The following is a 14,994-nucleotide window of genomic DNA, read 5'->3' as shown; positions in this document are numbered from 1 at the left end:
AGATCTGTTAAGTGCCAGTGCTGAATATGTTCACATAAGTGGACAATTTTTCTCTCTCCCGTCACTCTCTTATATTAATATCATTTACCCTTTAAACACTTTTACAATATACAATATATTCACGCTGACCCGCGGCGCCGTAAGTAGTAGCTTTAAAACACGGTTAATCAATGTGTATTTGTATCACTAATTTAATTGACACACATCAACCATGTAGCTTCCACATCACTATTTATTTTTCAATGCGGAGATCAACTACCGATGAAATAAAAATAGCATTTACAATGTATATTTGTGTAGTAACATAATATTGGATGGATAACAAGGCCAGTCAACAAAAAAGTTATTCAAGCAAGTTATAAAAAGACATGATAGAACTTTGCATAAAACTGCCTTGCATGTCACTTGTATAAATCAATCAATCAAAAAATATGAATATAGCTAGACAATTCATTTTTATAAAAAATTTAAATATAAGTCTTTCAATGTCTTATTTACATTTATACTTTACATTATTGCATTTAATATATTCTTTTTTTGTTTATATGATTCAAAAATTTTAAATATTTAAAAAATTTCTATTGCATGTATATAATAATTAAATCCAAATTTAGAGATATACTTAGGGTTACCACATTTTAAAAAGAGTACAAAATAGAAGAGTACAGGATACAGAGGCATGTAATCGTGGGGAGGGAAAATCAAGTAAAAGATGAGATCTGTTTTTAATGACTAAATTTATATTTGTCATTATTTTTTAACAACACATGATTAGATTTTTAGTTCCCAAATATATGATAGAACATTTAAATGTAAATGTAATTCAGGTACATGCAGTTGTAAAACCATTCCACTAAATAGAGGATAATTGGTCTAAATCTGGCCTATAGTGGCAACCCCATAGACATACTCTAAATTTCGTTCTTTTCCACACAGATATTATGTAATAAAATTGTCACAAAATGCAATCAGTTGAAACATCATTCGACAAAATTACCACATCATTTCTTTTATCAAATTAGTCGTGACATTGATTTATGATTATAAAAAAGTAAATAGCACTTCGAGTATTAATCATTGATATCATATGTGTGAAGGGGTCCACAATTATAATTAATAAAGCTGACACTGGTTTCGTATCCATCCGATACATGCGTAATCACATATACATAACCAGAGGTAGTTCAAACTCGATCGGACTTGCCGCGAGCGAGTAAATTAGCGCGAGTAGAGCACCGCATGGCGTTAAAATCGAATGTATACTATATGTACAAGTTCACTATCATAAAATTTGAAAACTACCAACTGCGTGTAACACTCAGTCGCTGCAGGAAATCTGCTTGAAGAGCGACTGTTATTTATATAACGGACCATTCACCAGCGGTTTTGTACGATCTGCATGATCGATTAGTGAGCGAAGTGCACGACTTTTCATACGGCAATTCGTAAGAGTTCTTTAACTTAGCAATATCTTTTCTCACTCGTTTCTTTTCCATTTGTGGTCGATGGAAAACGTAGGTTGAAGCAGATTGCTTTAATGATAAATCATCGATATATCTGAGCACCTACCTTGATTCTTCATGAGCTGAGCAGTTTTTTTATATGATATATGCATTAATGCAAATGTCTATTCGTCTATTCGTTGTTTGCACCGATGATGACACGGTTACCTTTTAGACATTTTTGTAGCAAATTTATGTGATATCGGTAATTCGCGGAAACGAAGAAACACGATACCAGAATACAAGGAATATTATGCAAATTGCACATACGCCGATATTTTTTGTTTAAGTCTTCCGCAAAAAGGATAACTTTTAAAGCTTGATTCTTATCAATTAATACAGTTCCGAAGAGTATTCTATTAAGCTCGCTTTGAACTTCTTAAATTGGTTTCAGCAAAATTCATGAAACGATCTGGAAAACTATCAGGTTTCTTATATTCCAAGGTTATGCTTGGCATTCACTTGTATTTTATGATGATCCTGTTGCAAAGTTTTAATCATTTTCGTTTGCTTACTGTGTTCAACCTAGAAAATAACAAGCATTAATCTTGATACTTTACTTTTCTCAGATATTTTCTCATTATCAATCTATGTACCTGTAATTGTGACAAATTCTCCCTCTGAGCATGAAGGCCTGGGTTTCTTAAATTATTTGCCAACATATTTATTTGGGTCTCTTGTAATGTTAAGTTGTTCGTTATTTGACGATACGTATGTCTTAACAGCTTGTTATTAATAGCTCGTTGCTGAAAACGCATTGCATAAATTTAGTATTCCACTTAAAATCTGATTTTTCAAAATCATTTTTAGATCTGGACAATAAATATACTTACATGGTCAGAAGCAAGTTGCTGCAATGCTTCATTAAAACGATCTGAAATAATATAAGCTTTTAACGAATATATCTTGTAAAGGATGTTCACAAATGATATAAAATCAACTCACTTTCAAAATCTACAGATCCGTTATGAACACTATGAAGTGAAAGATACTTCTTTATGAAGTCTGTAAGAGAAAAAAAAGATTTATCTCGAATATCATTTAAAAAACTGCTAATTATCATGTGATTCGTAATAATGAGTTTGAGCGAAGAAAAAAAAATAAATCGGATTTAATGTGACAATATTATAATAAGCATTCAATGTATCATTTACTATTTAGGACAAAACTAGACTAATAATTTTATTTTATTGATGAATGAGCACAAATTGCTATTGCATTTACCCTTTGTGTTCAAGTCCGAATTTAGAAAAGTATCGTCCTGCAAATCAAACTGCTTCTTGTCAGGACTAGTTACAACCAACGGCGCGGCAGCATCTATCAATTGTTGATACTCCGTTCCGACCTCGTTCTCGAGACTCGAATTGGATGATTTCGCAGTGATCAACGGTTGTGACTTAACATCGTTGTGTCGATTGAACTCGACTGTCGAATACTTGTTTTCGGTGGCGAAATTCGCGCAGTTCACATAGGAAACGCATTGCTGTTCATCATTGGCATTCGTCGAAGTATATAATACATCATTAGATCTCTTCTTGCTGTGCATCGTTGGAACATCCTCGTCGCTACATACTCTCTTCAACATACACCGATTATGCGTTTCAATCCCTTGCGTTGAAATGATAGAACTATCGCTCGCACTGTCATCAAAGTATTGTGATTCTTGCTTTTGATGATTGAACGTCTCGATGCCACATTCAAGCTTGATGTTGTTTTTGTGTAAAGCGCTTGGTGACAGCATATTACGCTGTTCTATTCTTTCCTGCGCGTTCAAACCGTTCACGTTTTGAGATACATCCATGTATGATGTATGATTACGAGACACATTTCGACAACGATTCGTATTAGGTTTGCGAGTGTTCGATTGTCCAGAGACATCGGTATTTTGAACGTTATTATGATTATTGTGCACCCCATTCATCATATCGAGCATCGACAAAGATTTGTTGGATGACTTCGTACTTTCGGAATCTGATATCGGGCTTTGCTCCGCACTACTGCAATTCATATATTTTCCAATATTCGTATATTTATGTTCCTTGTTCTCTTGCTTCGGAGTTTGATTGCCATTGTTTTGAATAGTGACGTAATGGCCAATCTTATTGATACCAATTTTATTCACTTGCGCGGAGACTGGTGGCATACGAGAAGAAATTATGGCGGCCTTTACATATTGTGTGTGCTGCATCGGCGAGGATGAAAACTGTTCTTCTGATACAGCCGGTGAAGGTAAGTCGCTAATTAGATGACTGATGGCGTCCTCAAGTTGCGCTGCTTCTTCGAGGAAGGCACATCGTGGATTCGATGATTGAGAGTTTGAATCCTAACATACATTTAAACCGTTAAACAATTTTTTTCACTCACAACTTTTGTACGCAAATATAAACAATATTGTAAACGCGTAGAATATAATTTGACTTACTTGTAATTCTGTCACTGAATTAACGTCGATATTCTTCAAAAGATTTTTGCTGGCTGTGTTCACAGTCGCTGAGAATCTTCTTTTCATCTCTTGTATTAGTTGGATACCTTCTTGCTCCCTGCATGCAACAAAGTTTTCCTTATGTTTATTGCTATATTTGTTTTACAAAAAAAATCAAATTTAATATTTAAAGAAAAATATAGAAATAATCGAATCTGTTTCTTTATATTTATTGCTTTAACGTTGATATTCGATAAATTTGCGAATCGGTTTCTCATTTACACTCCCTCCATCTGTTCTTTAATGTAATTAAAAATGTGAAATATACTTACGATACCAATGTATTGACGCAAACGAAGGATTCCACCGTTTGTGTATCCTTATCGTACTCCAAGTAACCATGTGTTCGTAGGTAGATGAATTCACCGGTTTTTGTGAGTAACCTGTAGCATGATGAACCACACGGTTCGGCACGATCGTACACTGCGAATGCATAATAAATGATAAGTGATAACATGTGCAAAATGACACTTGGATTTTAAATAGATCACTTTACATATACTTTATTATCATGTTTAAATTGCGATTGATTATGGAAACAGGATGCAAAATATCATAGACGTTCGTCGTGAAGCTTGAATGTATTAAAATAATGTCGGTAATATGATATAAAATGTTATTTACCTAATTATTAAATATATGTAATTTTTTAAATAAAATAATATATATAATTTTTTAATAATTTGACCAAATATAATAAAACAATGCATAATATTTTGATATTTTATTTAACAATTTATATACTTTCAACTAATTTTCGAAAAGGTAGCTACTTTGTAGAAATCCTTAATTTCGTGAAAATACACTGATTTGCCAGATACTTTTGTTCAAAAATAAATGTAGAAAAAAATCGAATAATTTTCATAAGATAAATATTTACTTAATATTATTATATAATATTATTTGTTTATCACTAAAAATTACAATAAAAATACATGCTACGCATTTTGTAAGACATTGAATATATAAATAGAGATATATATTTATAATATGTCTGAAACGAACAATTCATTTGACTTACTGACTGTTTACAATATAAGAGCAAAATTATTATTAAAGAAAGAATTTTTTAAAACATTATTTGACCCTCACTAAAATTCTATGATAATTCCTTAATAGATACAAAAAAAATCCCTGAGAAATTCACATTTTCCATGTTTTTTTAGCTCATGGATACTCTGTTCAAGCTGTACACATTGTAAATATCTTTTAACGCGAAAATAAAAATTCTAATGTTAATTAACATTTAAAATTCTAATGTCAATTACACTTAAAATTCTGATGTTAATTACATGTTAATTAATATAACAACTTACTTTGCCGTAGGCCGATCATTGTCCATCTAAAATCATCCTTGTGCATGAAGGCAAACGCATTCAGACCAGACACCTCCTCCGACATGTAACCAGCAACCACGGACACCCTATGATCGCAATAGATGATACGCCCGTCGACCAGATGCCGCGTCACATACTCATCTTTATTGGCGTCCATTATTGACAATTCGGTGATGGGCCGTTTCTTCGGTAGGGTCGCTACGCCAGTGAAAACGATGTCGTTGCTAGTGCCCGTCATCTCTGTCAAAGATATAATAGAACTAGAGTTAGCAAACAATCAGACGCGATCGCATATGATAAAATTGCAAGTGAAATATGATTATCTTAAAAGAGAACCTCGAATCATGATTTGATAAAAAAATATTTAGAGGCTTGCGAGACTACTAATATTTATTGAATTGTAACGATGAAAAATTATAACAATGTTTTTCGATTAATAAGATACTAGAAATTAAACCGAAGAAAAAATAATCAATTCTATTCAATTTCGAGGCATCGATAACTTCCGAGCTCTGTAAGCTATTGAAAGTTAAGATATTTTTATGCAAACAGAGCTTAAACGCAAATACGTAAATCATATTTCACTTGCCTCGAGCAACCTTTATCCCAACAAAAATGTAATTTTAAACCAGATTACTGAGATATTCAATGTTGGAAAGTGAAAAGTTACGGCGGCAGTTGTTGCCTTTCCATTAAATATCCACTAAGGAAAGATCGATTCAAGATACATCAAAGAATTCCTAAGTAAAAGGTGGCGTCGGTCAAGTCCGAGCATCTTGCGTAATAAAACCGTCATGCCCGGTAAATCCACCTGCGCTAGTCCGCCTCTGAGCGTATCTCTCAAACAGTGCATCGCACAACACGTGCTTTTCAGTTCTGATCTAACAGGCGAGGTCTCAAAGAATCTAAACGCTCGTGACTGTGCCTAACATATCTTCGTCGGCGACGGCGAAGGTCTAAATTTAAATACAGGAGTAGCGTAAATATTTGCGATACTCGTTATGAAACCAGCGCTACGGGTTTCAGCCATGATAAAACAAGACCATCGATCCGGGAATTCGCGCGGGAACTCCTCTCCTTTCGAGTCGCTCACGTTATAGAATACATAATGAAGCGCAATATTGTTGATTTGTAATACGAAAGGACGTCTGTAATTATGCAAGATTTTCGAAAACAATACACTTGAATAACTCGTAAACAGTAGGAAATAATTATTCAAATATAATTTGTGAGACATATTAGGGATAAGCTGGATATAATGTCATCACCATTTCGGTTTACATCCGACTTAATTTTTTTAAATGAATCTCCGTAAAAAATGATAAGAATAAGATGGAATCCTATCCAGAAATTGAATATATTTCACGAGATATTTTATACTTTAATTTGATATAATTTTATATAAACTATGAGAGAGAGAAATATTTTGTAAAGTGCTCATTTTTTATTTTATTTTACTTCAAAAAACTTCAATATTTTTATGCGTAAAATAATAAAAGGAATCAATTGGAAAAAGTAAGCAACTGTGTGTGTGTATGCTCGTTGCAAATTCATATTTTTTTCTTAAAAATAATTATGTGTCTTCTTTACATCAATTGATTCTTCTCATTATTTTACGCCAAATGTTGCAAGAAATCGATTTATATAAAAAAAATTAGAGTTTTATTTAAAAAAAGTTGAATAAGATAGATGTCGCCGAAATGAAGTAAAGTATTGATATCCCGCTATATATCTCACAACTTTCATTTATTTCTTAATACCTATTTACGAGTTATTTAAATATACTATTATTTACGAGTTATTTAAATATATTATTATATGCTAAAACATTATATTATTATATGCTAAAACAATATATTATTATATGCTAAAACATTGTAAGTTGAAAAGTCTTCAGCTTTATCAAGTCGATTAAATTGTAATTAATATTTTATATTAAATGTCGCGGTAATTAATACGCACTTTTCATGTGTTAAAAATTTTTATGTAGACTCACCTCGATGTCTCCCTCGATTTCCGTTGGCATCCGCATTCTTGCAAGCTTCTGCGAGCCGGAGAACTCCTGAAATGTCAAAAGATTCGTACTGCGTGTGTTCACGCCTGGAGACGGTGCGCTGCGCCATACGAATCTTGAAGTTCCGCCTCTGCTCGTGGAATAGCTTTTTCTTCTCGCTTACTCTGTTGTGATTCACCGTCGAATCCTCCGAGGAACTGGAATTGTTGTCGTGCACCAAATCGGACACCTGCGTGACTCCAGTCGGCGATGGCGTCGCCGACGTTTGTATGTCGTCGGGTCTAAGATTTCGCGTAAGCTCGTCATGATCCTCGGGATAGACGAAATTGTACAGAGATTGACCCAGCAATTCGTTCTGCGAAATTCAAACAGTTTCGAAATTCAGACAGAGAGTCAATCTCTAATTTCAAAGTTTAGATCAAACTGTCTCATCATCGCTAGTATTGACCCTTGTTGTTCGTGTGATCTGATACGAGTGTTTACATCAACATTGAATCTAGAATCGTATAGTAATAATAATATCTTAGAATTCGTATTACAAGAACTTATTATAAAAAATTAATTACTAAAATTAAATTAAAAATTAATTATTTATTAGTTGTAAACAAGTTGAAAAGAAACTGGAAAAGTATGTTATGAGAAGGTTAATATTCTCAATTTTACTCTTTTTTAAAGCATTAAAATTTAAAAATATAATCTGGTTCTTAACTTTTAAAATCTGATAAATAATATAGTACTTTAAGACAAGAGAGAACAAATAATAATAGTATTTTGGCGCTTTCAGTATTGTATTTTCGTTGTTTTTCAAAGATATCAAATGCGTATCGTTTATTAATTAGCTTTCTTTCCAGCACAAGAAAAAAATACCATCGATCCTTGTCACAAACTAAAATCTAATAATCGACGATTTATATTCTATTAATTTTCCACGTGCTGGAAGACCCTCATTCCCTGAATAGAAATACTTCAAAGTTTCGTTCGCAAAGTTTCAGACTCCTTCTGTAAAGGGCCATATATATATACACTTAGCCAAACTCAACGATACCTTTCGCGCAGCGAATCGCGATATGTCAACGACAACGGCAACAACAACGACGAAGAAGACGACGACGACGACGACGATGGTGCACCGCGTCGGCGACGGAGCTCGTTTTCGCGGCAGGCGGTTTCTCCTTGAGAACAATACAGCCTGATTGTGAGTGTTTTCTTAAAAAACGAGAGCAAACCCACGTTCACAAACAACTTCTATCCCGCCCCTGCACATCTTCCTCCTACTCTTCCATCTTTTCTTCTTCTCCCTCCCTCTTCCTCTTTCGCTTTCTGTCCTTCTTTCTCTGCGTAACCCATTCGCTCTGGCATCCTTTACATGTCAGGAGCCGAAGGAGAAAAGGAGAAGGAGAGAAGGACTCGATCGGCTCCCAAGAGCCGGTTCGTTACGGCAGAGTGGCAAATTATCGTTATGCCTGAATCTGGGACGTCACTCGCGATCGATAGCGCGGGCATTTTTTTACTTTATTCTCGTTGTTGCTTCCTCCTGCAAAAATACGGAGGATACTTCAAGGGGAGGAGGGAGCGAGGATGAAGAAGCGATAAAGCACGTTGACAGCGCTCCTTTCCTCTCGTGGCACGACGTTAATCTCGTGAAACGCGGACAAGAATGCGAAACGCGCATTGAAGTCTCCGAGGACTTCCTAATCTGGGATACACACGCGCATTTTTATTTCTAGACATCTATATTTTAATTGGTTTTATCATTCTTGTGAAATATGTTTGTATGTTTGATGCCACGAGCGAATAATCATCATTATGTCATAATATTTTTATTCATCTTGCTGTATCATCTTTGTTATTGAATAAAGCTTTTCCTAGTGATCTTGGATCTATCACGCGTAAATGCGTGTCGCCTTGAACGCAAACAAAAGGGCGATAACCCTACTCAATGAAAGCACGCACTTTTGACGAAAACATCTTCGAGAAGATTTCCTCTTAATATTACTCTCTTAAAAATTTAGATTATTAGAATTTTTTTATTACGATATCCATTCTAAATTATTAGTTCTCTTTAATAACATTATCTAATGTAATTATCTTGCATAATTCTATTTAATTCAATGAATACATCACAAACAAGTAGCTAATTATAGGAAATCAGAGAATGCGCTATAAATAAATGATAGAAGTATAGAATTTAAATGTAAGTGCTTTCTAAAATATGCAAAGAATCAGGATAAATTTATTAATAAAGAAAAGCACGCAATTTTATGGTTCTTCCGCAATGGAATGATTACATGACTCCAGTTTAACGACACAAGTTTGATAATTTTTCACTACAAAAATCTTATTAATAAAAAAAATATTTTCATACTAACAAGAAGAGAAAGTTGCAATTGCAAAAATATATAAGGAATGTATTATTGAATAGCATGCATAAAACAAAGCTAGAACAAATTATCGAAAAAGTCTGTTTACATTCTCCATTTGTCTCTAATTCCATAATATTTCTTCTGTCTTAATTAGTCTATATCTTTTTTTTCAGGTATACATTCTTCAGCTCGTAATCTATCGTCTAATATTTGCAAGGTCGTATTATTTTGAGGACCTTGAGAGGTTCTTGCGTCATCGGTCATAATCTAAACTCGCATTTTCTTCGTCAAAAATCCCAAAATTAGCCGGTTGTTTTAGCCATCGTTAGCGCCCACATTATCCTTATATGTTACAAAAGGATTGTTTTGCTAAACAAAAAACCTCGGTCAATCTGGCCGTGATAATTTGGGAACCTTGCGAAATCAAGGCCTCGTGAACGAGAATCTTGTGCGTACACAAAAAAGATATTGAACACTCAATAATTAAATTTTTAATATTTAAAGAATCTTTTTTTACTTACACAATTAATTGTAATTCAATTGCTTTATGTTTGAAAAAAATAAAAATAATAATCAGTGAGTCGCACTTATAAAAATATTCTTTCGAATACAAAGAATATATTATTAATATTCAATCTGTATTATTGGTTTCTGTTATTTCTATGTTTCAATTATTTGCAGATTTCATGTAGATTTTGGTTCCACTTAAGTTGACTGTTGACTTGATTCCGTACAAAATATTCAAATATTTTAATATGACTAATAATTTGTTATAATCTGTTTGTAAAACTTTGTGATTTATTGCCAAAAATAATTTCAATTCAAATTCAGATACAGCTACAAATCTCAATAATAATATTGGTCTCAAAAATGATAATTGATGTTTATTTAAAATGTCAATTATATTTAAAAAAAAAGAAATAAAAAAAAATAAAATTAATTATTTACAATCTATCATAAGAATTTTCTCTGGAGGCTTTTATTACTATCGTGTTTCAAATTTTTATATCAGATTTCGCAGAATTTGCTTACACGCCACAATTAAAGTCGCTTCGAGACGGAATTTGCGTTAGAGGACTAAATTAAAAATATATCTGACCATATATCATTTTTTTAGCTTCCGTTTCTGATTTCCAATTTCAAGATATCATGAAAGCTTCTTTTGCTGTTTATACTTTTTCCTTATACTTTTTCACTTATCTATTTAATCTTTTTTTCATAATGTTGCGCAATTCTGCACCCGGATGAAAGATATATTATCTCAGTTTCTTCAGTGAGACTCCAAGTGATATAAAATTATTCCGATGCTGAAGCGACGTCACGTGCATAATTACGATGTCTCCGATAGTTTGGAAAGGCCGTCAGTCAATCTCGACAGATGACTATGCTACGTCAGGGACAAAGAAGCGCAGCAGGTAGCAAAGCGAGATTCTCTCGTTATGTATATCTCAATATCGACCGAGCTAATTATTTTTGTACAATACACGCTTAATATCTGCAGCAGATAGCCGGCTTGATTCTATAGCACGATATAAATGGACGTGCGCATTGTTCCCGCAACGTTCATTACTTGATCCTTAAATCTGTCTCTGGTTAATCACGCGTTCCTTCTCCACGTTTCCTCTTTTGATATCCCGGAACGTTTATTTCATTGCGTCCGATAAAATTCATATTTCTCGACCAAATTTTGCATTTTATGATATGTAATTATCGCTCGCTTCTTTTAATATGAACGGAACAAACAGAGAAAACCACGAGCGGTGGAACAGTTCACTTAATGATCTATCTAAATTATATCTTTTGATTTGCATTTTAAAATCATGCGTGTATTAATATTAATTAGTATTAATAATTTACATAATGATATTTTAATTTATCATTAAATTGGCACACATTACGTATCATTTTAAAATATAATCAGTAACTCACAATTCTCATTTTAAGTTACAATTATCGTATCATCGTTCAAACTAAATCCCTATGCGCTTATAATTACACGTACATATTTGAATGTACTTCATTTAATGTACTTCAATTTAAAGTACTTTTTTATGAAATATAGGGAGAAACATCCTTTTTTTTCTCTCTCCCTCGCGTAGTTAAATAACGTTAAATTTCTTCGTATCTTTTAATTTTACAAATTCCGTAATTTAACGTGTTTTAATTCTCCCGAAATCTCATCGAATCCATTAGAATATTCCCACCAGGTTAAACGCGCGAATTTCCGGAAAAAGTCGCACGTGGATCCGGTGAATAATTACCAAGCGAGATCATCGTACGTTTCATCGGCAGCGGACGAGTCTTTTTTTTTTTTTTATTTTTCATCGTGAAACGCGCGAATGGACACGCGATCCTTTTTCGCGAGCAATCGCGTGGGTAATTCCCACGTACAAATACGCGAAACGAATACGGATATTGGTAGATATGTACGTTCATAGCGAGCGAAAAGGAGCAGAGGGCACACGGTTGCCATGGGAGCGTATTTGCGTTGCACGCACTCATTTGATCGATAATTCCTAACTCCGCGCGTACAGGGCAGGTCGGTGTTGCAGCTGCAGCTGCAGCCGCGAGAGATCGTGATCGCTCTCCTCTGTCCTCTTTTTTTTCCTCTTCCTCTCCGACCGCCTATTTACATTCTTCTCAGCGCCGGCGCGAAAATATTATACGGTCGTATACTTTTCAATGGCCGCAATATAAATATGCTGTTAAAAAAAAAGGACGGGAGAGAATGAAAAATTTCGCCAAACACCGATGTGTACGATTAGGTTCTTTGAATAATCACCGGATGAATATTTCGAGTGTTTTATCACGAGCAATGCGAGATATAAGTTTGATTTTCGATCATCGATACATAAAAAAGCGCATTAATATGTTTCGCTGTCAGACAAACGTATTTTCATATTGAAAAGTTATGTACCTTCAGCTCTCTCTCTCTCTTTCCCTCTCTCCTTTTCATCGGCATAATGTGTTTACATTTTCATTTATATATCTCGATAAGCTATTCTTTATCGAGATATCGAGAACGAACATGAGAGAAGCAAAGATAATTCTGATATATTCGTGGTTAATCAAGTTTTTAATTGCTTGTTGTTTTATATATTGCAAGAAAGCAGAGGTAACTACATTCTCTGCAATAATGTAATGCAAATTGTCGAAGTATAAAATACTCGAACAATTAATTTTAATTTTATCAAAAGGAACTCCTGGCAAAGTAAACTTTAAGAGAAGAAATAATTGACAAAATTATTCAGTTATATTAATGAGAATAATTCGCTGCATAGTCAGGAGAAAAACTCACCTGAACATGACCGAGGTGTTGCTCCACTTGTCGGCTGACGTAGACGATTTTCCCTGTTGCAGTGACTACGAGGAAGAACCCTCCGCTGTCAACTATGTGCTATTATAATTTGAAAAACGAGTCTACAATGCCGCTCGTCTCAAGATTTGCATCACTTATAAGCGTTGTGTACTTACGTCGACAAAATATTGCTCCAAGTCAAACTCGTTGAACTGTCGGGGAAGAAAATTCGTCGAACGACGTCCGAGTACTATAAATAATACATAAAGTATATGAGAAATGATGAGACCGTGAGTTTAGACTTCTGATTAAGTCTATTTACATTAAAAGTATATGTGATGTGACAAGTAATTCAGCCTCATTTATTATTTAGCGAAATTTATAATAGTGAAATAAGAAAACGAAAAAATATCTAGAAATATTAAAATAATAATAAAAATATAAGGAAATTAATAATAAATTATATTACGAATTTAATTACAGTAAAAATTTAGAATAACAATAACAGAATATGATGATTAATAAGAAATTATAATTAAAACATATTTTGTAGGAAAGAATTTTAAAAAATTCAACTTACTGTATTGTGTCCTTAGGAAGGCGGCCGCTAATCTCAGAATGGATATCTTGTCCATCCTCCTCGAACTTCCAGCAACGATAGGTACGAGGGCCGCCATCGTCGAGATATTTGTATTGAGATTGTCACGGCGTTGCTTTTCTGCCATATTCCGCGACGCACGTGGGTTGCTGTAAAAAGAAATGAGGAGTGGAATTTAGTAGTAATGAATTATTAACATACGAAACATAAAAGTTTTTTATTTTATAAATTATAGAAATGCATCTTCATATATTATTAATATACTAAGTGATATACTACTATATTTACTTTAAATTTACATATTTCCATAAATTAAGTTATAACAAACTTCTTTTAACAAAATTTTTATATGTTAATAATGTGAGTATATATATCCACCTCGAATTTAAATTTCCATAAATCAAAATGCAGTAAATTAATTTTATGTAGAAATTAATATATTATAATACAATATTGAAAGCGATCTTTTGATGATACTTCGATTTTATCAAAAAGAAGATATTAATGCATAAGGCATTATATAATTTCTTGTATAATAGTCTAACTATATCTAATTATGATAGTTGCGATATATAGTTATAATACTATAATAATTGTGAAAATTATTATTACATTAAAAAATTGTTATATTCTCTGTTATATTTTCTTTATAATGTTTATATTTCTGTTTATATTTTCTTATTGTTATATTTTCTTGTTTTATTTATTCTCAATAATATCATATTCGGCTGATAATTGCTTGTTTTATAATAATAATGATGATGATGAGGATGATGATGATGATGATAATAATAATGATAATAATAATAATAATAATAATAATAATAATAATAATAATAATAAACAAATTTCGTGTTCATGATGCTGAATATAACAAGAGATGAAGAATCAGCTGAATTATTCACACATGAATTTTTGATTCAATAATTTCTACTCCCACGACAAATATCCCAATTTACGTATAAATATATCATACCTCATGCAGAGACACGTAGTTTCTTTATTACATCGCGTACAGCTTCCCGCAGTTATATAGTCGACTAATACACTGTCGCGAGAGTGTGGACAAAAATAAATTTACAGTACATATGAGCCATGACGATAACTAATATCTGAGTGTACGTGTACACTCCAATAAACAGTTGCGCGTGTATCTTACATGCGCGTGTATATTGATGGCACTGACAATTTCAAAGATTTCAAAGATTTTTTACACATGCAAATATATATATATATATATATATATATATATATATACACGCATATTTATTTGATAAAATTAATGTAATTTATGTAATATTTAAAAAAATTTTTTGCACACATACGCACATACATAACACAAGGATATTTATTTACAGACAGAGCATATTTGATATCAAAATTAATTTAATATCAAAATT

General features: G+C 32.9%; 1 protein-coding gene across 1 annotated transcript in view; it reads right to left on the bottom strand.

Moving 5' to 3' along the window:
• Window positions 1-588: 588 nt before the first annotated feature.
• The window catches only part of LOC105251019 (circadian locomoter output cycles protein kaput), a 60,303-nt gene continuing 45,897 nt past the window's right edge, over window positions 589-14,994 (bottom strand). The window contains exons 2-13 of the mRNA XM_025406304.1: window positions 13,577-13,743; window positions 13,173-13,246; window positions 12,997-13,095; window positions 7,318-7,690; window positions 5,301-5,561; window positions 4,257-4,407; window positions 3,925-4,042; window positions 2,727-3,825; window positions 2,448-2,507; window positions 2,336-2,376; window positions 2,099-2,248; window positions 589-2,027 (exon numbers count right to left, since the gene is read on the bottom strand). Of these exons, the coding sequence (XP_025262089.1) occupies window positions 1,935-2,027; window positions 2,099-2,248; window positions 2,336-2,376; window positions 2,448-2,507; window positions 2,727-3,825; window positions 3,925-4,042; window positions 4,257-4,407; window positions 5,301-5,561; window positions 7,318-7,690; window positions 12,997-13,095; window positions 13,173-13,246; window positions 13,577-13,743 (2,686 nt within the window). The 3' untranslated portion in view covers window positions 589-1,934. The remainder of the gene's footprint in view (window positions 2,028-2,098; window positions 2,249-2,335; window positions 2,377-2,447; window positions 2,508-2,726; window positions 3,826-3,924; window positions 4,043-4,256; window positions 4,408-5,300; window positions 5,562-7,317; window positions 7,691-12,996; window positions 13,096-13,172; window positions 13,247-13,576; window positions 13,744-14,994) is intronic.

The sequence above is a fragment of the Camponotus floridanus genome, unplaced genomic scaffold, assembly GCF_003227725.1.
Source record: "Camponotus floridanus strain SB8 unplaced genomic scaffold, Cflo_v7.5 scaffold14, whole genome shotgun sequence".
Taxonomy (NCBI): Eukaryota; Metazoa; Arthropoda; class Insecta; order Hymenoptera; family Formicidae; genus Camponotus; species Camponotus floridanus.
The sequence above is the reverse complement of the archived record's forward strand: the minus strand, read 5'-3'. Positions and strand labels throughout refer to the sequence as shown.